Source organism: Hippopotamus amphibius, chromosome 17, assembly GCF_030028045.1.
Source record: "Hippopotamus amphibius kiboko isolate mHipAmp2 chromosome 17, mHipAmp2.hap2, whole genome shotgun sequence".
In the NCBI taxonomy this organism is placed as follows: domain Eukaryota; kingdom Metazoa; phylum Chordata; class Mammalia; order Artiodactyla; family Hippopotamidae; genus Hippopotamus; species Hippopotamus amphibius.
Window position 1 is genome coordinate 12,202,698 of NC_080202.1, and position 24,736 is coordinate 12,227,433.

Sequence of the window (24,736 nt, forward strand, 5' to 3'; positions counted from 1 at the left end):
ATAGATTCCCTTGTATTTTCATCATAGACAACCATAATTGCTGTGAATTTGCTCCATTTTGCTCTTTCCTTCCTGTTTTTTACATGATAAAAAAAACTTTTATAGTGCTCTTTTGACAAATAGGGCAGTCCTTGGAGTATTTTATGCAAAGGGATCAAGTTAAAGGTATTTCAAGAGAGAACACTAAATTCCTTTAGGTGCAGAGATGAAAACTTTATCTGTATTCCCCAGCCCTAGCATATAATTCACATACACTATAGGAGATACTGAGAACTGGTGATTGACATAATTACAGATTCAATTAATTGTTAAGCAGAAGTTCTTTAGAAAAATTAGTTACTTACTTGGACACAATAGACTACAGTAACAAATGGATCACAAAATGTGTAATGGTTTAAAAGAATAAAAGTTTCTCTCCCATGAAACAGTCCCAGTAGGTGTCTTCTTGGTGGCTGGTGGCTCTCCTGGACATGGAGAACCAGACACAGGCTCATTCCACCACGTGACTCCACGGTTCATTCAGCCTCCTGGCCATTTTCATTCAGTTGGCACAAAGGGAAAGAGAGCATGGAGGAAGCCCAGAACCAGAACACACGGGTAAATTGGCTGGAACTCAATCACATGTCCACACCTCTGAGGCTGGGAAATATAGTCTAGCTGAGTACTCAAGAAGAGAATAAAGCAGATTTGGATGAGCAGCTAGTAGTCTCTACAACAATTACTATGACCAAAAAGTTCAAGATACCAAAGAGGCATGAACCAGTGGTCTAACAGCTAAGGGAGCATTACAACATTTCAGATAGAAAATGATGGTGGTCAAACCTAAAGTCCTGAGACAATAAGTAGAAAAGTTGAGTTATATATGAATTATTTTAAATGAAATCAACAAGACCAGATGTAGGGGTGAGGGATAAGCTGGGTGAGTGTGCCTGGGAGCATCCCACATGTGGGGAGCCCATATAATAAACCTGGGTATAATTCAAGAAATACTGAGTGCAAACTTATTGGTACACAAAATGCACAATATTCCACAAGAGTCTCTCTGAGGAGATAAAAATAAACAAGGCCTGGTTTTCCTTTTCAAAAAACCTTAGAAACTATTTAGGTTGGATATGTAGTGTATGGGGGTTGGTTAGACATGTCACAGCACAATAAATGTGAAAATAAAGGAAAGAGAGATCAAGTCTACAGACATAGAGCTTACAGTCTACTAAGCAGTAGCTGAAGCCACTATGGGGCTGAATGAGTCACCAAAAGAAATAACAAAGCAGGGACTTTCCTGGTGGCACAGTGGTTAAGAATCCACCTGCCAATGCAGGGGACACGTTCAACCCCTGGTCCCAGAAGATCCCACATGCCGCAGAGCAGCTAAGCCTGAGCCCCACAACCACTGAGCCTGCGCTCTAGAGCCCATGAGCCACAACTACTGAGATCACGTGCCACAACTACTGAAGCTCGCTGTGCCTAAAGCCAGTGCTCCACAACAAGAGAGAAGCCACTGCAATGAGAAGCCTAAGCACCACAACGAAAAGTAGCCCCCACTCTCAGCAGTGAGAGAAAGCCCGTGCGTAGCAACGAAGACTCAACGCAGCCAAAATATTAATTAATTAAATAAAATAAAAAATAAAAATAAAATAAAATTATTTTTACAAAAAGGAAATAACAAAGCAAAGGAAGGGAAAACCAAAGAGAAAAGTGTTGTGCTTATATATATTTAAAAGTTTGGAAAAGAGATAAAACCTACCAAAGAGATAGCAAATATATATGTGTGTATGTACATATGTGTGTGTGTGGGGGGGTATATATGTACATATACACTGTGAAAATGGAACATCTGAGGAGGAATTTTACTGGGCTGGCCTTGCTAGGACCTACTCGCAGTTGTCTTTCTGATTTACGAACTTCTAACACTGGTGTAGACAACGGGTACCACCTAGGCTCTGGGATCACTCAGTAGAACAATTACTAATTGTCCAGGATGCTCCATGTGCAACACACTCTTTGTACTGAAACGCTTTCTTCAAATACAAAATGCTGTGCTTTTTCAGTAAAATTCGTGTGACAGCCTGGATTCTCCAGTAAGTTATAAGGTCCCTAAGAGCAGAGACTATGCCGTATATGTTGAATAAATGAACAAATAAACGGTATTTTTGACATGTTCATGGTTTTTCCACAAGGCCTAACAAAGTATCTAGCACATGCAAATTGAAATTTAATTACTTGTTAAATGATTAAATCAAAGGTCTTTGGGATCAGGAGCAGGGGCCCCTCTGATTCACATTGCTCACTTCTTAGACAGGTGTCAAGGGCTCTTTGACAATTAGTCCAACTGATGAACAGGGATCATCTTCCCCAAACATTAGCTATCTCTGAATTGAGCATAGCCAAGTATAAACCCAGGTAAGCCAATGTGGTGAATAAAGAATATATTAGACACAGTAACTTCACTAATAATTCTGGATACTTCTCCTCTCTTGCTAAGGAGGAGCTATGAGAGAAGAAAATCAATCTTCTGCCCTGGATTTCATCCTCCTTGGAGTCAGTGGTCATCAGGAACAGGAAGACTTCTTCTTCATCCTTTTCCTGTTCATTTACCCCATCACACTGATTGGAAACCTGCTCATCATCTTGGCCATTCGCTCTGACACTGGCCTTCACAACCCCATGTATTTTCTCCTTGCGAATCTCTCCTTTGTTGACATCTTCTTATCCTCCGTAACGATTCCTAAGACACTGGTTAACTACCTCTTGCACAGCAAAGCCATCTCCTTTGGAGGATGCCTAACACAGATGTATTTCATGATTGCCTTGGCTAACACAGACAGCTACATCCTGGCTGCAATGGCATATGATCGCGCTGTGGCCATCACCCGCCCACTTCATTACACAATAATTATGAGCCCACGGACGCGTGTCCTGCTAGTTGCTGGGTCTTGGGTGGTTGGAAATGCCAATGCTCTCCCCCACACTCTGCTCACAGCTAGTCTGTCCTTCTGTGGAAACCAGAAAGTGGCCAACTTCTACTGTGACATTGTCCCTCTGCTCAAGCTGTCCTGTTCTGACATCCACTTTAATGTGAAGATGATGTACCTGGGGGTTGTTGTTTTCTCCGTGCCATTACTATGCATCACCATCTCCTATGTTCGGGTCTTTTCCACAGTCTTACGGGTTCCATCCACCAAGGGTGTGCGCAAAGCCCTCTCCACCTGTGGTTCCCACCTCACTGTTGTTTCTCTGTATTATGGGACAGTCATGGGCATGTACTTCCGCCCTCTGACTAGTTACAGCCTAAAGGATGCAGTGATAACTGTGATGTACATGGCGGTGACCCCAATGTTAAATCCTTTCATCTATACTCTCAGGAATCAGGACATGAAAGCTGCCCTGGGGAAACTCTTCAGCAAGAGCATCTCCTCGTAACCAATGTGAGGTCATACATTGGCGACTGCAGCCCCCCAGTGCGGATGCACATGGAGACCCATCCCTAATGTCATCCCCCTCCAAAAAGCTGCCCTGATCTTTCCATCTGGAAATTCTCCTTCTCAGAAATCTTGTAACAATTATGAGCCATGTTATTGAAATTATCACTTTGTACACACTGTTTTGCTTTGGCAGGAACACTGGGTTCATGTCCCAGTTAAACAATTGACTATTAGAGGAAAGCTGAGAAAGACTGAGCCTCAGCTTTTAGGAATAATAACACATCCACGTATTAGGAATAATAACATCTGCCTCGCCACTGTCATAAGGTGTTAGGATCACAATTGTTCAGACTATCAGAAGGCTATAAATCACTATTCAAACGTCATTTTTATTGGACTATGATATTTAATCACCTCTGCTTTGTTTGTAGTCCTCTTAAGGCAAGAGCTGTCTTAACATTGACCACACCTTTCACAGTCTTGGTCATAAAAACTGCATCCAATGAATACTGGTGGAAAGCAAAAGAAATATATGAAAATATTAGTCTCTAAACTGTAATATGATAATGGTTATACGTAATCATACTGGATATTGCATCCATTATACACCTGGTATGTCAATAAGGATTCACCCTGGAAAAAGAAATCACAACAGCTATGTTTATATCAAGAAGATTTAATACAGGGAATTAGGTACATAGTTATATCCTAAAAGCGAATAAAAGTGAAAACAGAAAGATGCTGCGGTAAGCCAGAGAGGGAAAACTGCAGAAAGAAGTTACAACCTCTCAATTAGGTGAACAAAAGGCAAAAAAGGTGGTGTTACCAGAACACTGGAGCTCAGCAGAGGGATGACCACATATTTATGCTCATATCTCCGAAGAGAGCTATCAAATAACCGACATTGGTCTTCACCTGGTGAGACTGACAGCCTCCGAATTGCCCTGCATATTGCTCATTTATTTTCTGAAATGTCAATTCTGCCTAAAATGCCAATTAAAATCATGTACGGCTCATTCAATTCTATCTGCTGTTTCTATATCGATTTCATTTTCATCTAACTTTGTTTCTGTTTGATAATGCTCTCATTTTAAAGATCTTAAAGATATTCGAAAATTTAAAAAATTGTTTCTGTTCCCTTCTTCAAAGAGCTTTCAAATACAATTTTTTCTCTCAAGTACTTCAAGTATTTTTCCTCTTCTCTTACTCTGCTATTATATTTCATAGATCATTTTTTTAGTGTCTTTAGAAGAGATTTAACAAAGCCTGGAATTTTATAACAGAAAATAAAATTTAGCCTCTCTCACAATCCACAGGATCTTCTCTTTAGGACACTGAAGGTCAGAGATTCCTTTCATAAGCTAAGGAAAGTTGTAGTCACTATGCATAGAAATATTTGCAATGTTTGAGCTTAAAGCATCATTTTCTTCCTAGTTCTCTTTGATGTCATTACACAATTCCTTGCCCCTAATGAGTCCTCAGAAAACAAAACATGGAAGTAGTAAGATATTTTGAGACGGACAAAAAGAGAAAAATGCGATTACTAGGATGAAAATATTTATCGTGAGATGTCATTTTATCCACATCTGGGGACTGGATCTAAGACCTGGATCCAAAACCTAGGCACTGGAGCATGATCTGAGTAACAGGTAACAACAGAGTAAATAGGGTGGTGTAACCTGAAACATGTCCAAGGGAAAACGTAATTCAGCAAAAGTTTCAACATCTACTATGGGTAGAATCTGAAGATTTTAGAGAGTTGTCCAATAATTACATGACTAGTAGTAAAAGAGGTAGTTGTATTTCAGTTTGTGCTGAAGCAGAGGACAAGGGCCCCACATTCCAACAGAGAGGCTAGAATAGGTCGGCCCAGGGCTTGGACCCTGGACACACACTCTCTGGGAAATGCTGTTGCCCCTCCTTCCTTCTAGAAAAGAACTCTGACAGCAATTACTCCTGAGAACCACTGTATCCCCTCAAGGCACAGCATAGTAATGAGTCTCCACAATTACTCCGACTATGGCCTGAATGAAGACATGGGGGAGTCATGTGTCAAGAGACTTTATAACCTGGTGAATAACTCACAATTTTCTCTATCTGATGACCCATCCTGCTTCCTTGAGGATGAAAGTAGAGTCTTCATCTTCAGTCCCTATCCAGGACAGCCCCTTCTGCTCCATGGGTTAGAAAACTCAGGGCTCCTCTTTCTAAACCATTCCAGTCCTGTCTCTTCTGCCTCGGGAACACAGGACCAGAAACCCTCTCTCTAGGACGACTACTGGCACTTTCTGCAGCATGCCTGCCTCCAGAAAGGGAAGCTAACAGGTACTGGACCAGCTGGCTATAAACTCCCCATTCATGAAGAGGAGTGAAGGCGACAAGACCAGGACCCTTTTCGGCAGCATCTGAGCTGACTCCCCAGGCAGGGGCTGTGGATGTTGGAGAAGAGACTTTTTAATACCACCAAAGGATAGATAGCCAGCAACTGTACTACATGCATAACCTCCTTTGACCTTCACAGCACCCCAAGAGGTAAGCAGAATTGTCATTTTATCAGATGAAGAAAATGGTGAATTGAATTGCCTACAGTCACACAGAGAGGCAGTGGCAAAACAAGGTTTCAAACCTTGGTCTGAATCCAGAACCCAAGGTCTTAAGATTGGATGAACAGAAAAAAAGAGGGGTGGGGAGGCCCTCCACTTCTGACAACGGTTATTTTGGGGCCCTTATCCATGAAGACAAGATGAGGAAAGGGTAGTTTTGATTTGGTTATCCCCGTCCTCAGCTACAAACCCACCCTGCATTCCCACATTCAACACTGCGTGCGTGCAAACAGACCCCATTTTTTTCAGCTCTTTACTGGAGTATAATTGCTTTACACTGTTGTGCCAGTTTCTGCTGTACAACAAAGTAAATCGGCTGTATTTATACATACATCCCCATATCCCCTTTTTTCTTGAGCCTCCCTCCCACCCTCCCTATCCCATCCCTCTTGGTCAGGTCATCACCAGTCATCGAGTTGATCTCCCTGTGTTATGCAGCAGCTTCCCACTAGCTATTTATTTTACATTTGGCAGTGTATGTGTATAGATATAGATATATAGATATATATAGATATATATGTCAATGCTACTCTAGACCCTTTTAGAAAAGTAAGTAGTACAGTCTACATCCACATATTAATTTTTAGTATGTAATAAATAAAGTACAAAGGTCTTATGTTGGTTCAAAATTCTCCACCACATGACCCCAAATTTCTTCTCTAGGCTGATTTCCCACATTTGTGTGATTTCTCCACTATCCTTTGGCTACCTAGGATAAGAGAAGTAAAAGTGTAGACATGTTGTCTTAGGGTAGAAGTTTTTTGGAAGGGCACATGGACCATGGGATGCATGCTGATGAGAAATGGAAGTGCCAGAACTGGGCTCTCCACCTGAGATGCAATATAGTGGTTAAGACGCTGGAGATCACCATTGGGTCAAAGAGCAGGTGTACGCAGGATCGATGAGCTGGGAGGGGCAGCACTGGACAGTTAAAAACATTAGCAAAATAGCATTAAAATCCATCCCTACTTGCATCTACTTACTACTTTGCTTCCTCTAATCTGAATCATTTTACCACTGTAACCTTCAGTCTTAGCAGCATATATGACCCCTGGATCCCTCTCCCCGGTGTAAACCCCTGTTTATTCTCAAACTATTCACAAGCAACACTCTCTCTATCTCCTGCCTTCAGTGAAATGGATTTGAGCCACCTCGCTCCATGGCCACACTCTGGACCCACTTATCAACAAATCTCTGAAATCTTTATTTTTTTTTAATCTTTATTGGAGTATAATAGCTTTACACTGTTGTGCCAGTTTCTGCTGTACAACAAAGTGAATCAGCTGTATTTATACATATATCCCCATATCCCCTCCCTCCCAAGCCTCCCTCCCAAGCCTCCCTCCCACTCTCCTTATCCCACCCCTCTAGGTCATCCGCAATCATCAAGTTGATCTCCCTGTGTTAGGCAGTTGCTTCCCACTAGCTATCTATTTTACATTTGGTAGTATATAAATGTCAATACTACTCTTTCACTTTGTTCCAGCTTCTCCTTCCCCACCTCCCCATGTCCCCAAGTCTGTTCTCTATATCTGCGTCTTTATTCTTCCTCTGCCACTGAGTTCATCAATACCATTTTTTAGATTCCATATATATGTGTTAGCATACAGTTTTTGTTTTCCTTATTCTGACTTACTTCAATTATATTTCTTTGATTTTAAAGTATCAGAATGACAAGGGGAATAACAGCAAAAACTCATTACCTAGATTTAACAAATGGAACCTCTGCTTCAAATTTTTCAGGGAAAGAAATATTACAGGTATACTTGAAACACGCTTTGTTCCCATCCAAAATCTTATTTTTCCTCCTCTCGTTTTAGAGATAATCAATCTTCTAGAGCTGGTAGTATACACTCATTCAGGATTTATATTTTTACTACATACACATATATTATCTTATGTGTTAAAATGTACATATATTGTGTGATAAGCAACTTTCAGCAACTTGCTTTTTTCCATCACATTATGGTTTTTATTTACCCATGTGAATTCATTCATTTCTACTATTGTACAGAATTCCTTAATAGGAAAATGGCCCAATTTACTTATCCATTCCTCCTTGGGTAGGCCACCTCTAGGTTTCCTATATGACAGCCACATCCTTGGGAACATCTTCATGAACACATATGTTCAAGTTTCTCTGAGGTCTAATCCAGAAGTGGAATTGCTGGGTCATAATGTATGTGAATTCCAGCTTTCCTGGAGATGGGCTAATTGCTCTTCAAATGGCAACACTAATTTTTCCATGTCTTCCCAACACTTGATATTATCAGACTTTTACATTTTTACCTGCTCCAAGATGAAGGACATTAAATTAAACTTTTTAATTTGGTTGAACATCTCTTCTTTTTTTATTGGTCATAGCAGCATCCTCTTCTATGACTTGCCTCATCTAGCCTTTTGCGCAGGATTTCCTACTGCATTTTTGGTCCTTTTCTTATCAATGGGTTGGACTCTTGTGTACTCTCAATGGTTATCCTTTATTGATTATGTGTGTAGCAGAAAGCTCTTTCTACTCCCTGACATTGTCTCTTCCATACAAATCTTATAAATTTAAAGTAGTCAAGAGTTTCATATATTTTCCTTATGGTTTGTGTGTTTTGTGCCTGGTTTAAGAAATCATCCCCTTCCCTGATATTATGTTTTCCTCTAAACTTTTTCCACCTTTATTGAGATATATAATATTGTGTAAGTTTAAGGTGTACAACATGTTGATCTGATGTCCTTATGTGTTTCTCTAAATTTTTTGAAGTTTTGCTTTTCATAATTAATCCTTAAGGAATTATTTTTTTGTATTATTTTTCATACATGGGTATTCCATTAGTCCAACACCGTTTAATAAATGGTCAATCCATCTTTTTCCTGCCCATCTCTAAACCATCCCATGTCATATACCAACCTCTAATAAATGCTGATCTGTGTCTGGACTTTCTAGTCTATAACTAAGTCTGTTTGTTATTGCCTACATCAGTACTACTCCACTGCTTGCATAATTATAGTAAATCATTCTGATACATGATGGGATCATTTCTTTCTCCTTATTCTCTGTCCTCAAATTACCTTTATGCTCTTTATGACTCCTTATTCTTCTGCACGCTAAATTCCATGTTTCAAAGAAATCTGTGGTATTTTTACTGACATTGCATCATTCCATAGATTAATTGGAAGAGAACTGACATTTTTACCACACTGAGTCTTGCCACTTTCATTGCTCCTCTCTCCATTTTTTAAGGTATTCTTCTATTCTCTTGCAGTAAAGTTTTGTAATGTTTTGAAACCACTTGGACCTCTTTTGTTAGAATTATTTCTAGACTCCTTAATATTTTCTACTACTATTGCAAATTAGGAGTCTTTTTTAAGTTATATTTTAAGTTATTATTAAGTAAAAGAAGAGCATGGGATATTTTTAATATTGGTGTATATAAAACACTTGCTGATATCTCTAGAGATTCCCTTCAGAGTCCTTGATTAATCTGGAGATTGCATTGGGTTTTTTGGTAGACAGTTATATTTTCTGTTAATTTTTTTTGTTCTTTCCTTTCCAATTCTAATATGCTCCCCCACCACCAAAATGTCTAATGTTATTTCACAAGTAGGGCATCTCTTCAAGTGTTTCATACAAAGGACTCAAATTAGCTCTCTATTTCATGCAAATCTGTGGCCACAGTTCTTGTGCCAAAGGGAAATTGACACAATAGACCCCAGCCTTTAGGGACTTATTTGTGGCTGAAAACCCCAAGAAGCCACAACAGCATCAACTATGGCTTACAACCCTTGCTCTTATTTTCTTTTTTGTTTCTCATACCTAGGTATTCACATTTCTCTTTTAGGTTTAGCTACGCATATTTTTAAATAATTTTAAAATTTATTAGAATCTCCATGTGTTGTCATTGGAATGGGATCTGCCAACATTACCTTACTCGGCTATGTACCCAAGAGCTCCACCTCTAAAATATTACAAACCATATGAACTAACCATAGTCTCTGAGCCCTTTAGTTTTATTGACCCCTCTCAACCTTGAGATGTTATGAACTTGTGTGAAGATAGGGAAAGGTGTTTCATGAAAGAAAGCCAAATTCCTTTAGGTACAGAGAAAAAGCACATCATATTTGGGGGAAATATAATTAGAACTGCATCCCCTATACCTAACATATAATTCACACATAAATTATAAGAGACGTTGAGAATTCATGACTCAATTAATTATAGATTAAATATATTATTGAGAAGAATTTGCTTCAGAAAAATGAGTGAATTATTTAGGATATCCTGGACTACAGTAACAAACAGATCACAAAATGCCTAGTGGTTTAAACAGGATGAAAGTGTACTTCTCTTCTATGTGATAGTCCCAGTGGGTATCCTCGGTGGTGGGTGGCTCTGCTGAAAGTAGAGAACTAGGGACACAAGCTTATTCCACCCTGTGACTCCACCATCCTATGCAGCATCCTGGCCATTTCCATCTACTGTTGTCACAAGAGAAAAGAGAGTGTGGAGGAAGCCCAGAATGCACATGGATGGATTGGCTAATACTGGGTCACATGACCACACCTCAGTGCAAAGAGCCTGGGAAATGTAGTCTAATTGTGGGTCCAGGAAGAAGAGAACAACATGGATTTGGATGAGCAGCTGCTAGTCTCTGCCATAATTAGTATGCCTCAGAGTGCAGGTGGATCAAAGAGGAGGGAATCTGTAGTCAAGCAGATAAGGGAGCATTACAATATTTCTGGTAGAAAGAGATGATGATCTAAGCTAAAGCTCTGAGACAATAAATAGAACAGCTGAGTTATGTATAAATTATTTTACATGAAGAATCAATAAGATCAGACGTAGAAGTGAGGGGAAAACTGGGTGAGTGTGTCTTTAAGCATCCCACATCCCATATGGAACCAAGAAATAAAACTTGATTTAACTCAAGAAATACTGAGTGCAAACTTAGTGGTTGATACAATAAACAGTATTCCGTAATGATTTCTCTGGGGATGACCAAAATGAACAAAGCATTGATTTCCTCCTCAAAAACACTTACAAACTACTTAGGATGAATATGCAGATTATGGGGCCTGGACATACACATGGGCAGGATGGCTGAACTTAGAAATATGGGAAAGAGAGATCAAGCCTACTGACACAGACCTCAGAGTTTACTAAGCTAGTAGCTGAAGTGACCATGGAGTTGGATGAGTCACCAAAACAAAGAGTAAAGAAAGGGAAGAGAAGACCAAAGAGAAAAGCTCTGCAATTACCTATGTTAGAGCATTTCCAAAGAGCAAAGACCTGTCAAAGGAGGTGATGAAAGTCATCTTCAAAAATGGAACATTTGGGGTGGAAATTCACTAAGCTTGTTTTGCTAGGATCTAAGGCCAGTGGTCATTTACAATTTTCTGAGGTCACTGTAGACACCTCTAAATTCCTGGGCTCTGGGATCATAATGAGTTTTGTCATTGGAACAATCCTTAATTTTCTAGCTAGTCCTTGTACTAGCATGCCCTCTGCACTCAAATATCACTTCAGAGACTCCAAAATACTGTCCTGTCCTTATCATCTGCAATAAAGTTTGTGTGTGATTCTGGCTTCTCCTGTAAGCTGTAAGGTCCCTGAGAGCAAAGACTATGTCTTACATATTGAATAAATGGATTAAAATTTTTTATTTTTCAGATATTTGTGATTATGCCACAAGCCTTAACAAAGTATCTAGCACATGCAGTGTAAAAATTAGTATTTGTTAATTGATTAAATCCTAGATGTTTGGGTGGTGTTTCTGGGATGGGGGAGGATGGGCACCTCTGATTCACAGATTGTTCACTTCTTAGACATGAGTGTCCAAGAGGAATTGTTGACTAGCCCCACTAATCAACAACGATATTTCCCCAAAATATTGGTTATCTCCAGATTTAGTGAACTCAGTTGTAGAGATGGCTGGTCATGTGAGTCAAAAATGGTGCATAAGAAAGATCATTATACACAGTAACTTCACCAATAATTCTGGATCCCTCTCCTCTTTCCTGCTGAAGGATCCATGAGAGAAGACAACCAGTCCTCTACCCTTGATTTCATCCTCCTGGGAGTTACTGGTCAGCAGGAACAGGAAGCCTTCTTCTTCTTCCTTTTCCTGTTCATTTACCCCATCACATTGATTGGAAACCTGCTCATCATCTTGGCCATTCGCTCTGACATTTGCCTTCACAACCCCATGTATTTTCTCCTTGCCAACCTCTCCTTTGTCGACATCTTCTTCTCCTCTGTAACCATCCCTAAGATGCTGGCCAACCACCTCCTGGGTACCAAAGCCATCTCATTTGGAGGATGCCTAACACAGATGTACTTCATGATTGCCCTGGGTAACACGGATAGCTACATCCTGGCTGCAATGGCATATGATCGCGCTGTGGCCATCACCCGCCCACTTCATTACACAATAATTATAAGCCCACAGACTTGTGTCCTGCTAGTCATTGGGTCTTGGGTGGTTGGAAATGCCAATGCTCTCCCCCACACTCTGCTCACAGCTAGTCTGTCCTTCTGTGGAAACCAGAAAGTGGCCAACTTCTACTGTGACATTACCCCTTTGCTCAAGCTGTCCTGTTCTGACATCCACTTTAATGTGAAGATGATGTACCTGGGGGTTGCTGTTTTCTCCGTGCCGTTACTATGCATCATCATCTCCTATGTTCGGGTCTTTTCCTCCGTCTTACGAGTTCCATCCACCAAGGGTCTCCTCAAAGCCTTCTCCACCTGTGGTTCCCACCTCACAGTTGTCTCTCTGTATTATGGGACAGTCATGGGCATGTACTTCCGCCCTCTGACTAGTTACAGCCTAAAGGATGCAGTGATAACTGTGATGTACATGGCGGTGACCCCAATGTTAAATCCTTTCATCTATAGTCTGAGGAATCGGGACATGAAGGCTGCCCTGGAGAAACTCTTCAGCAAGAGAATCTCCTCACAGCCATTGTGAGGTTATCAAAGATTGGAGACTGCACTTAACATTTAGGGTGCCCTTGGAAATCCATCCCCAATGTCATCCCTCTCCAAGAAGCCATCTTTGATCTTTCCAGCTAGAAATTCCTCTTCTCAGAAATCTTGTAACAATTTATGATACATCTTATTGAAATGACCATTTTGTACACATTATTGTCCATCTGGCAGAGTGGCAGCACAGAAATATTGGGTCCTTGTCCCAGATAAGCTACTGATTATCAGAGTGAAGTTGAGAAGGTCTGAAGCTCAGTTTCTACATCTGCATACTAGGAAAAATAATATCTGCCCCACCACTGCCACAAGGTGTGAGCATCACAAAAGTCCATGATTTGAAAAATATAAATCACTATTCTAATGTCTCTTTTTATTAGACTATTATGTTAATCACTCCCTCTATGCTTGCAAACCTCTGAGGGTGGTACACATCACTGTACCTTTCACAACCTTGGTCATATAAAAAGTGTATCCAATAATTCTTGGTAGAAAGTGGGATAAACAAATGAAGCTATCAGTCTCTGAATTCTAATCTGATAATGATAGACATAATCAAACTAGACATTAATTACCCAACTTTTAAAATATTTGAAGGAGATTACATGAGTGGATATTTTTGTTATTTCTATATTGTTAATTAAACAAGACTATTTCTAAAGAGTGTAAGACTCTCCCTAAAATCGAGGTTTGGGAGGGGGCGGGGGGTGAAGGGGAAGCTGAGACGAAGCGAGAGAGTAGCACAGACATATATATACTACCAACTGTAAAACAGATAGTCAGTGGGAAGTTGTTGTATAACAAAGGGAGTCCAACTCGAGGATGGAAGATGCCTTAGAGGACTGGGGTGGGGAGGGTGGGGGGGACTTGGTGGGGAGGAGTCAAGGGAGGGAGGGAATACAGGGATATGTGTATAAAAACAGTTGATTGAACTTGGTGTACCCCCGGAAAAAAAGAAAATCTTACTGAAATGCCACTCATCAATAGAGTTACTGCATCCCTAAAGTGATAAATATGCTGATTTAATTACTATAATAAAGTGCTGATTTAATTAATTATAGCATGAAATAAGAGTTAGAGTGACAAAAAGTTGGGTGTCGAATAACAAATGAAAAAAAAAGAGCAGTACTGAAAATGCTGTGACCAGGCTCTTCCCGCCTGGCTCAGGAAGGATGAGACTTTCATTCTGGATGACCAGCCCTGCTTATGCAGGTGGTATTCCCCCAAAACAGAGAGTTAATCCAGGAGGTCATTAAGTACCCACTAAGGAACTCTACTACCTATGATTCAATTCTGTTCAAGATAAAATTATAAATCTTTTTTAAAATATTAATATATAAACGATTGTCCTGAAATATCATATTTCCAAACAGGATAACATTCTGAATAGGTGGATTCAGTGTATCTTGGAACAATGTGCAAGTTGTTTTATTATCTACTATTTTAACTTCCATTAAAAATATAAAATTATTATCTTCTATGGATAATTCAGATTGCCAAGAATTTGACCATGGGTGATAGATAATGACATGATTCACCTTTTAATGCTCTCTGGGTCTCTAAAACACCAAGGATGAGAACTACCCAAATTATCTTCTTTTTAACCAAAAAAGATTTGATTACAAATGCATATGAATCTGTGTGAATGAATGACCAAATCATGAAGAGAATGAAGGTATTTCATGTAGAGAATTTTCAAGGTTGGCCAATAAAAATGTTACATAAACTTTTATCTATTTTTCCCCCAAAAAAATGTGAAGATTTGAGATCTGTTCCGATCACTGCTGTATCTTCAGCACTTAGACAGGGCGGACATACAGTAACTACTTAATAAATTTGTATTAAATGAATGAATGAGTCCAGCACTATTATGTTTATTATGTGATGACTGCATAATTTTGCTATTATAGGTAAATGGATATAGACTCTTAGGAGAACCCCATACCACTTAACTGCTCTATCCAGCTCACATTATTCCTCTGTTTGAATTTCGACAAGGAAAGTTGACCTCTCCTACTAAATACCCTACGACAATCATAAGAATCTATGTGTATGTTTGTACCTTTAAATGCAAATAAAAATCATTGCACCTACATCGCAAGTCATTGTCTCACCCATCTCCCTCTGATTTTGTCAAACATGCTGTCCTGGAATAATTTTAACATTATAATTTAAATTACTTCATGTACCAATGTCTTGAGATTATCTGGAAAAGACTACATAGCTGATAATGTCAATTCAGGACATTAAGGTCCATTTAGGAAACAAAAATCACATCTGGAATTTTTGAGCCAAGAAGATTTAATACAAGGAATTAGGTACATAGGTATATCCTGAAAGAGACTAAAGGAGAAAAAAGGTGGATGCGAACGTAACCCAGAGATTATTAACTGCAGGAAGAAGTTATTTCTCGTAAGGCTAGGGGAACAGAAGGGGAAGGTAGTGTGACAAGAACCTAGGAGCACACAAGATGGAATGACCACATATCTAATGCTCAGATCGCTGAGTGGAGGTACTGAACAGCTGCCACTCGGTCCTCACTTAATGAGATGATCCAAACTTTCATTCCTGAGGGGTCTGAATCCTCAATAGTACTGCCCTTTGGTTTTGGTTGATGAAGTTGCTACCAACCTCTGTTATTGGGTATGTAAATACAAAAGGCATCCTAGACAGAGTTCTAGACATGGCCCTCCTTGCCCCACAATTTGTAGCAGCAACACAATGTCCTTGGTAATTGGTTTAGCCACTCCAGTTAGTAGAGAAATCTTTTTTTCTGAATGGCCCACAGAGATATGCTACAGTTTGGCTGAATCCTAGCAATACAGTAGCAATATTTAAAAATAAATCCCAAAAGATTATTATTGATACCCTTTTGTAAGGTTATAAACAGTTAAATCAACCAAATAGTAAACTTTCTGGGATTGGATATATATGCAATAAAAGTGTATTAAAAACAAAAACAAGGCAAAGATGAGCACAGGATTCAAGACAGGAGGAAATTCAAGAGGGGAGAGTCACAAGAATGCAATTGGAGGTACCATGTAGTTAGATACAAGTTATCACTAAAGTCCTAACTCTCAGGTTGCCTGGTGGTCCTAGGAGTATTTATAACACTAGATAGATGGATAATAAAAGCTCTGCATGAAGCAATGGTGAGTTTTTCACTTGAATTAAGACTAATGGAGAGAAGTAAGAGAGCAGGGAGGAGTGGTGAGAACAAAAGTTTAATTAGGCAGCTCCTAGAACAATCTAGAGTAGAGACAGTAAAGCTACAGATAAAGGTTCTAGATGTAAAGGTAATGTGGAAATAAAAACAATAGAATGCAGCACTTTTTATGAAAGTAGTAAGTAAGGAGATGTCTTCCAGGTTTTGAGGCTGAGCCACTAAAAGGAAAATGATGCCTTTAATGAAAATAATAAGCAAGGGAGTAATTTAAGAAAAATTAGTTCCATTTTGGGTGTGTTTTCAAGGGTTCCTATGGGACATTTTGGAGGAAAAAATGCAATAATAGCCAACACAAGGGAGAAAATGGTAAATTCTACAAAAGAAATTCAAAATTTAGAGAAAGTAGATGTTTCATTAAATATTAAATATACATGTGTGTATGGTCATGTGTATTTACTATAGTATTGTCTCAATTTTCAAAATAGCTCTATGACATATATGCAAATAGTCTTCCTTAACAGATAGAAAAGCCATATTTCTGAAAGGGAAAGTGACTTATTAAATGTCTTTTAATTAGTAAAATGCCGGTTTAGGATTTGACTCCAATTTCCTCATACTTAATGCTCTTCCCTTGATTCCAAGCTGATCCACAGAGGAGGTATAAAATACTCCTCTTAGAGGGATATCTAAGTAATTCAAGATGTGTGTTCTAGTAGGAGACATGCCTAGAACTTCAAGAAGCAGAGAGAACAATTCCATCCTTGGTAGAGCAGGAGCTGTAGGACAGAGATGGGAAACATGGATCCATATAAAAGGTATCAAACTTGGAAGAAGAAGAGAGAAATGGTCCTTCACTGTTTCCATCCTTACCACCTTCAATCAGCCAATCAAAATTTATCCAGTGCATTCTGAAGGAGATGCCAAAGAATTCTACAAGTAGCACGTGATAGTAACATAAATCACAGCTATCATACTCCATTCGTGCTTCTCGTTTTCCAGGAAGTCAAGAAAATTTTAAAATGATGTGGCATTGGGCTGTTGACCTGAAACAAATACACTTTCAGATATTTCTCCAACAAAGATGGATTTATTTAGGATCAGCAGAGAATTGCAACTCAGGGTCTGCAACCATGGTGAGCTATGTGCAAGTACCCCCATGGTAAGGGCAGAAGAACACTTTCATAGAGGGGAAAAGGAAGTTAGGAAGGCTGTGGTAAACAAAGAGTCAATGGCTTTTCATTGCCTGAGCTTTTGCCAGGAAAGAAGAGGAGTCTTTCTTCTTCCTGTTGGGCTCTCCATCATGGCAGGGCATGAGACCTCCCCTTTCAGGTCTCTCAACTCTATTTAACTGAGGTTTCTGTTTATTAGTTTTGTACACACTTTACAAATATTAGCTTCCTTTATGAGTTAGGTATTATTGTCATCCCAATATTGCACATGAGAAAACTCAGACCTAGAAAAGTTAAATAGCCTGCCCATGGGCACACAGTTAGTAATTGGTGATGCTGTGATTTAACCCAGGAGGTCTGGTTCCAGAATCTATACTCTCAACCACTACAGTCTGCCATCTATTTAGCTCAGACTGAAAAGGAACAGTTCTTGGACCTTTTTCAACTTCTGGCTGTTCACTTTCCATCATCACAGGCACAACTGGAGGTATCAGAGCCAGATCTTTGTGATCAGCATCTCAAACAGAGACAAGCAATGAGTAACAGCTGAGTGGCAGGAGAGGCAAAAGGTTCTTTGAGACATACGATTCCATCTCTCCTCCTACAGTTATTGTTTAAAAGCAACAATCACAGGAATAACTGATGGTTGTGATTTTTTAATATTTAGAATCTTTCCAATATCAAAGGTATTATATTTATTCTGTGTAGCTCCAGAGGGCAGGTTTATGACTAATTCCACTTAACTAATAATTTTTGCAGTCTATTAGGTCCTATACTGTGCTATGGGGTTTTCATCCAGGATGCCACCCACCAGTGGAATTTAAAACAGCATTGACCAGTGTATTTTTATTTACATAATTGTGATTTTCAGTTCTAGAATTTCTATTTCATTTTTCTTCTTAGTTTTAATTTTTCTGTTGAGATTCTCTATCATTTTATTCCTTGGTTGCATGTTTTCCATTACCTCATCAAACAGTTATAATAGCTGCCTTAAAATCCCTATCTGATGAGGTGGGATCAATATAGCAGAGTAGGAAGACCCTGAGATCACCTCCCTACCATGAACACATCAAAACTACAAAAACACATAGAATAACTCTTACTGACAATGACCTGAAGACTAGCAAAATGACTCTTCTACAACCAAGGCTATAAAGAAAGAACCACATGGAGTCTAGTAGGAGGGGAAGGGACGTAATCTAGACAGGACCCACACCCCTAGTGGTGAGCCAGAGAGGAGGGGGATATCACAGGCTCAGGGATCCTCCCTGGGGATGGAGGGGTTCAAGCCACATATTAGGCAACCCAGCCCTAGGATCCAACACCAAGAAGATGAGCCCCCTTATCTAGTTTGAAAACCAGGAGGGGCTTATCAGAGGGCTACAAGAAACCTAGACTCATAGGAGCACCTCAATACATAAGGCAAATGCTAACAGCTATAAAAGGGGACATCGACAGTAACACAATAATAGTGGGAGACTTGAACACCCCACTTACATCAATGGACAGATCATCCAAACAGAAAATCAATAAAGACACACAAGCTTGAAATGACACATCAGACCATCTCGACTTAATTGATATTTATAGGACATTCCATCCAAAAATGACAGACTACACTTTCTTCTCAAGTGTACATGGAACATTTTCCAGGATAGATCACATCTTGGGTCACAAGTCAAACCTCAGCAAATTCAAGAAAATTGAAATCATATCAAGCATCTTCTCAGACCACAACGCCATGAGACTAGATATCAATTACAGGAAAAAAACTGCACAAAATACAAACACATGGAGGCTAAACAATTCACTCTTAAACAACCAAGAAATCACCACAGAAATCAAAGAGGAAATCAAAAAATATCTAGAAACAAACGACAACGAAAACACAACAACCCAAAACCTATGGGACACAGCAAAAGCAGCTCTAAGAGGGAAGTTTATAGCAATACAGTCCTACCTTAAGAAACAAGAAAATGATCGAATAAACAACCTAACTTTACACCTAAAACAACTAGAGAAAGAAGAACAAAGAAACCCCAAAGTGAGCAGAAGGAAAGAAATCATAAAGATCAGAGCAGAAATAAATGAAAAAGAAAGGAAGGAAGCCATAGCAAAAATTAATAAAATTAAAAGCTGGTTCTTTGAGAAGATTAACAAAATTGATAAACCATTAGCCAGACTCATCAAGAAAAAAAGGGAGAAGATGCACATCAACAGAATTAGAAATGAAACAGGAGAAGTAACAACGGACACCTCAGAAATACAAAAGATCATGAGAGACTACTGCAAGCAACTATATGCCAATCAATTGGATAATCTGGAAGAAATGGATACATTCTTAGAAAAATACAATCTTCCAAGACTGAACCACGAAGAAATAGAAACCATGAACAGACCAATCACAAGTATGGAAATTGAGGCAGTGATTAAAAATCTCCCAACACACTAAAGCCCAGGACCAGATGGGTTCATGGGCGAATTCTATCAAACATTTCAAGAAGAGCTAACACCTATCCTTCTCAAACTCTTCCAAAATATTGCAGAAGGCGGAGCACTCCCAAACTCATTCTACGAGGCTACCATCACCCTGATACCAAAACCAGGCAAAGATGTCACAAAAAAAGAAAACTACAGACCAATATCACTGATGAATATAGATGCAAAAATCCTCAACAAAATACTAGCTAACAGACTGCAACAGCACATTAAAAAAATCATACACCATGATCAAGTGGGGTTTATCCCTGCGATGCAAGGATTCTTCAATATACGCAAATCAATCAACGTGATACATCATATCAACAACTTGAAGGATAAAAACCATATGATCATCTCAATAGATGCAGAAAAAGCTTTTGACAAAGTTCAACATCCATTTATGATAAAAGCTCTCCAGAAAATGGGCATAGAAGGAAATTACCTCAACATCATAAAAGCCATATATGACAAACCAAAAGCCAACATCGTTCTCAGTGGGGAAAAACTGGAAGAATTCCCTCTAAGAACAGGAACAAGACAGGGGTGTCCACTCTCACCATTATTATTCAACAAATTTTGGAAGTGTTAGCCACAGCAATCAGAGAAGAAAAAGAAATAAAAGGAATACAAATTGGAAAAGAAGAAGTAAAATTGTCACTCTTTGCAGATGACATGATAATATATATAGAAAACCCTAAAGACTCTACCAGAAAACTGCTAGCACTCATTGATGAGTTTAGTAAAGTAGCAGGATACAAAATTAATGCACAGAAACCTCTTGCATTCCTATACACTAACAACGGAAGAGCAGAAAGAGAAATTAAGGAAACTCTCCCATTCACCATTGCAACCAAAAGAATCAAATACCTAGGAATAAACCTGCCTAAGGAGGCAAAAGATCTGTATGCAGAAAACTTTAAGACATTGATGAAAGAAATCAAAGATGACACAAACAGATGGAGGGACATACCATGTTCCTGGATTGGAAGAATCAACATCGTGAAAATGTCTGTACTACGCAAAGCAATTTACAGATTCAATGCAATCCCGATCAAATTACCAATGGCATTTTTCACAGAACTAGAGCAAGAAATCTTACGATTTGTATGGAAACGCAAAAGACCCCAAATAGCCAAAGCAATCTTGAGAAGGAAAGATGGAGTTGGTGGAATCAGGCTTCCTGACTTCAAACTATACTACAAGGCCATAGTGATCAAGACAGTATGGTACTGGCACAAAAATAGAAAGGAAGATCAATGGAATAGAATAGAGAACTCAGAAGTAAGCCCAAACACATATGGGCACCTTATCTTTGACAAAGGAGGCACAAATATACAATGGAAAAAAGACAGCCTCTTCAGTAAGCGGTGCTAGGAAAACTGGACAGCAACATGTAAAAGAATGAAATTAGAACACTTCCTAACACCATACACAAAAATAAACTCCAAATGGATTCAAGACCTACATGTAAGGCCAGACACTATAAAACTCCTGGAGGAAAACATAGGCGGAACACTCTATGACATACATCAAAGCAAGATCCTTTTTGACCCACCTCCTAGAATCATGGAAATAAAATCAAGAATAAACAAATGGGACCTCATGAAACTTAAAAGCTTTTGCACAGTGAAAGAAACCATAAACAAGACTAGTAGGCAACCCTCAGAATGAGAAAAAATAGTTGCCTATGAAACAACGGACAAAGGATTAACCTCCAAAATATACAAGCAGCTCATGCAGCTTAAGACCAAAAAAGCAAATAACCCAATCCACAAATGGGCGGAAGACCTAAATAGACATTTCTCCAAAGAAGACATACAGATGGCCAACAAACACATGAAAAGATGCTCAACATCACTCATCATCAGAGAAATGCAAGTCAAAGCCACAATGAGGTATCACCTCACACCAATCAGAATGGCCATCATCACAAAGTCTGGAAACCACAAATGTTGGAGAGGGTGTGGAGAAAAGGGAACTCTCCTGCACTGTTGGTGGGAATGTAAGTTGGTACAGCCACTATGGAAAACAATTTGGAGGTTCCTTAAAAAACTACAAATAGAACTACCATATGATCCAGTCATCTCACTCCTGGGCATATACCCAAAGAAAACCATAATCCCAAAAGAAACATGTACCATAATGTTTATTGCAGCACTATTTACAATAGCCAGGACATGGAAGCAACCTAAATGCCCATCAACAAACGAATGGATAAAGAAGATGTGGCATATATATACAATGGAATATTACTCAGCTATAAAAAGGGATGAGATGGAGCTATATGTCATGAGGTGGATAGACCTGGAGTCTGTCATACAGAGTGAAGTAAGTCAGAAAGAGAAAGACAAATATTGTATGCTAACTCACATATACGGAATCTAAAAATGCTACTGATGAACTCAGTGACAAGAACAAGGAAGCAGATACAGAGAATGGACTGGAGAACTCGAGGTTTGGGAGGGGGTGGGGGGTGAAGGGGAAGCTGAGACGAAGCTAGAGAGTAGCACAGACATATATATACTACCAACTGTAAAATAGATAGCCAGTGGGAAGTTGTTGTATAACAAAGGGAGTCCAACTCGAGGATGGAAGATGCCTTAGAGGACTGGGGCGGGGAGGGTAGGGGGGACTTGAGGGGGGGGCGAGTCAAGGGAGGGAGGGAATACGGGGATATGTGTATAAAAACAGTTGATTGAACTTGGTGTACCCCCAAAAAATAATAAATAAATAAATTAAATTTAAAAAGAAAAAAGAAAAAAGAAACCTAGACTCTGCTCTTGAAGAGCTTGTGCACAAACTTGCTCGCTCTCAGTCCCAGCACGGAGGTAGCAGAGAGAAAACTCCCTGGTGCTCCAGCCAACCTGCCAGCACCTCCCCAGCATGTCCCTCAGCCCACACCAGAATCCTGCTCCAGCACCTCCTGCTCCAGCGCTGCTCCCCACTAATGAGGAGGCCACCATTGCTAGTGCAGGCGGACATTAACCAGAGAAGGAGCAGAGCCAGGTCAGGCCCTAGCCCTGTCTCTAGCCAGAGCAGAGACTACAACTGCCAGTGCACATGCGCATGATGGAAAAAGCAGAGCTGGTTCAGCTAGGCCCTGCCACTAGCCAGGGTGAAGACAACAGTTGCCAGTATGTACATGCATGTGCACACTGGGGAAGAAGCAGAGCCAGCCAGGTCCCAGCTCTGCCTCTAGCCAGGGTGCAAACCACCACTGGCATAATGCACATGCATGCATGCACCAGGGAAGGAGCAGAAACAACTCAGTAGTGCAGCTCCAACCCCTTGACCCGATCCCACTGTATTCAAAGCAACCACACATGGGGAGAAAAGCAGAACGAGCACAGAAGCATAGCCCCCAGTCCTCTGGCCCCAGCCATGCCTCCAAACAAGGCAGAGACTACCATTACACAGGGGAAAAGCTCAACTCCATTAAAACTCGTGCTCCAGGCCCTTGAGTCCTGGGCCCACTCCAGATAGGGCTGCAACCATCATTGAGGCTAAAAGAAGCCACAGCTCACACTTGGCTCTGGCTCTTGACTCTCCAACTCTAGCCCTACCTTCCACCAAGGCAGCAGTTGCCAGCACACCCCAGGAGAAGACACGGCTCCTGCTTACTTCAGATCCAGCTCTCACACCAAAGTCACTGGTCACTTACTGGCTGCATATGGATGCTCCCACACGAGGACATGCTTCAAGACCAGAAGAGGTAACTGTCTCACCTAATTTCATAAAGACAAACAGAGAAAGTTAAACAAAATGAGAAAATACAGGAATATGTGTCAAAGGAAAGAACAAGATAAAACCCCAGAAAAAAACTTAATGAAACAGAGATAAATAATTTACCTGATAAAGAGTTCGAAGCAATAGTAATAAAAATGCTAAGTGAAATTGGACAAACACAGTGAGAATTTCAACAAAGAACCAGAAAATACAAAAAAGAAACAGAGCAGAAGAAAATAGTAACTGAAATGAAAAATATACTGAAGGAATTCACAGGAGATTAGGTGATACAGAAGAATTAATAAGCAATCTGGAAATTAGAATAACGTACATCACTCATTCAGAACTGCAAAAGAAAAAACAAATTAAAAACAATGAGGACAGTTTAAGGGCCCTCTGGGACAACATCAAGCATACTAACATTCACATTATAGTGGTCCCAGAAGGAGAAGAGAGAAAGAAATGGGTCAAAAATTATGGGTGAAAGCTTCCCTAGCCTGAAGAAGGAAACAGATAACCAGAGACAGGAAGCACAGAGAGTCCCAAATAAGATGAACCCAAAGAGAATTCCCTGGTGGTCCAGTGGTTAGGACTCTGCACTCTCATTGCTGAGGGCCCGGGTTCAACCCCTGGTCAGGGAACTAAAATCTCACAAGCCATGGGATGCAGGAAAAAAAAAAAAAAAAGATGAACCCAACAAGACCCACACCAAAACATATCATAATTAAAATGGTAAAAGTTAAAGACAGAATTTTTAAGACAGCAAGAGAAAAACAGAGTCACATGTAAGGGAATATCCATAAGGCTATCAGCTGACTTTTCAGTACAAACTTTGCAGGCCAGAAAGCAGTGACATAATATATTTAAAGTGCAAAAGAAAAACAACTACAACCTAGGATACACTACCAAGTGAGATTATCATTTGACAAAATTCAACATCCAGTGATGATAAAAACCCTCAACAAAGTTGGTATAGAGGGAACATATCTCAACATAATAAAGGCCATTTATGATAAACCCATACCTAACATTACACTCAATGTTGAAAAGCTGAAAGCTTTTTCTCTAAGATCAGGAACAAGACAAGGATACTCACTCTTAGCATTTTTTTTCATGTTTTTGTTTGTTTGTTTTTATTTATTTAATTGACTGTGTTGGGTCTTTTTTTGCTGTGCGCAGGCTTTCTTTGGTTGCGG

At 39.7% G+C, this 24,736-nt stretch overlaps 2 protein-coding genes and 1 non-coding gene across 3 annotated transcripts; all 3 read left to right on the forward strand.

The window, feature by feature from the left end:
- The first annotated feature begins 2,490 nt into the window (after positions 1-2,490).
- Positions 2,491-3,420, forward strand: LOC130840781 (olfactory receptor 1A1-like). Its single transcript, XM_057716687.1, has one exon. It carries the CDS (start codon positions 2,491-2,493, stop codon positions 3,418-3,420), a length of 930 nt encoding a protein of 309 aa, XP_057572670.1.
- Positions 3,421-12,045: 8,625 nt separating this feature from the next.
- LOC130840729 (olfactory receptor 1A1) lies at positions 12,046-12,984 on the forward strand. The gene has a single exon (XM_057716503.1). The coding sequence runs from the start codon at positions 12,046-12,048 to the stop codon at positions 12,982-12,984; it is 939 nt and encodes a 312-aa protein (XP_057572486.1).
- Positions 12,985-24,108: 11,124 nt separating this feature from the next.
- On the forward strand, positions 24,109-24,181 carry TRNAE-CUC (transfer RNA glutamic acid (anticodon CUC)). Its single transcript has one exon. It is a non-coding gene; the product is annotated as a tRNA-Glu (tRNA).
- Positions 24,182-24,736: the final 555 nt, after the last annotated feature.

Excerpts from the sequence above, each read along its gene's own strand:
- LOC130840781 (XM_057716687.1), top strand. The coding sequence starts at position 2,491 with ATGAGAGAAGAAAATCAATCTTCTGCCCTGGATTTCATCCTCCTTGGA.
- LOC130840729 (XM_057716503.1), top strand. The coding sequence starts at position 12,046 with ATGAGAGAAGACAACCAGTCCTCTACCCTTGATTTCATCCTCCTGGGA.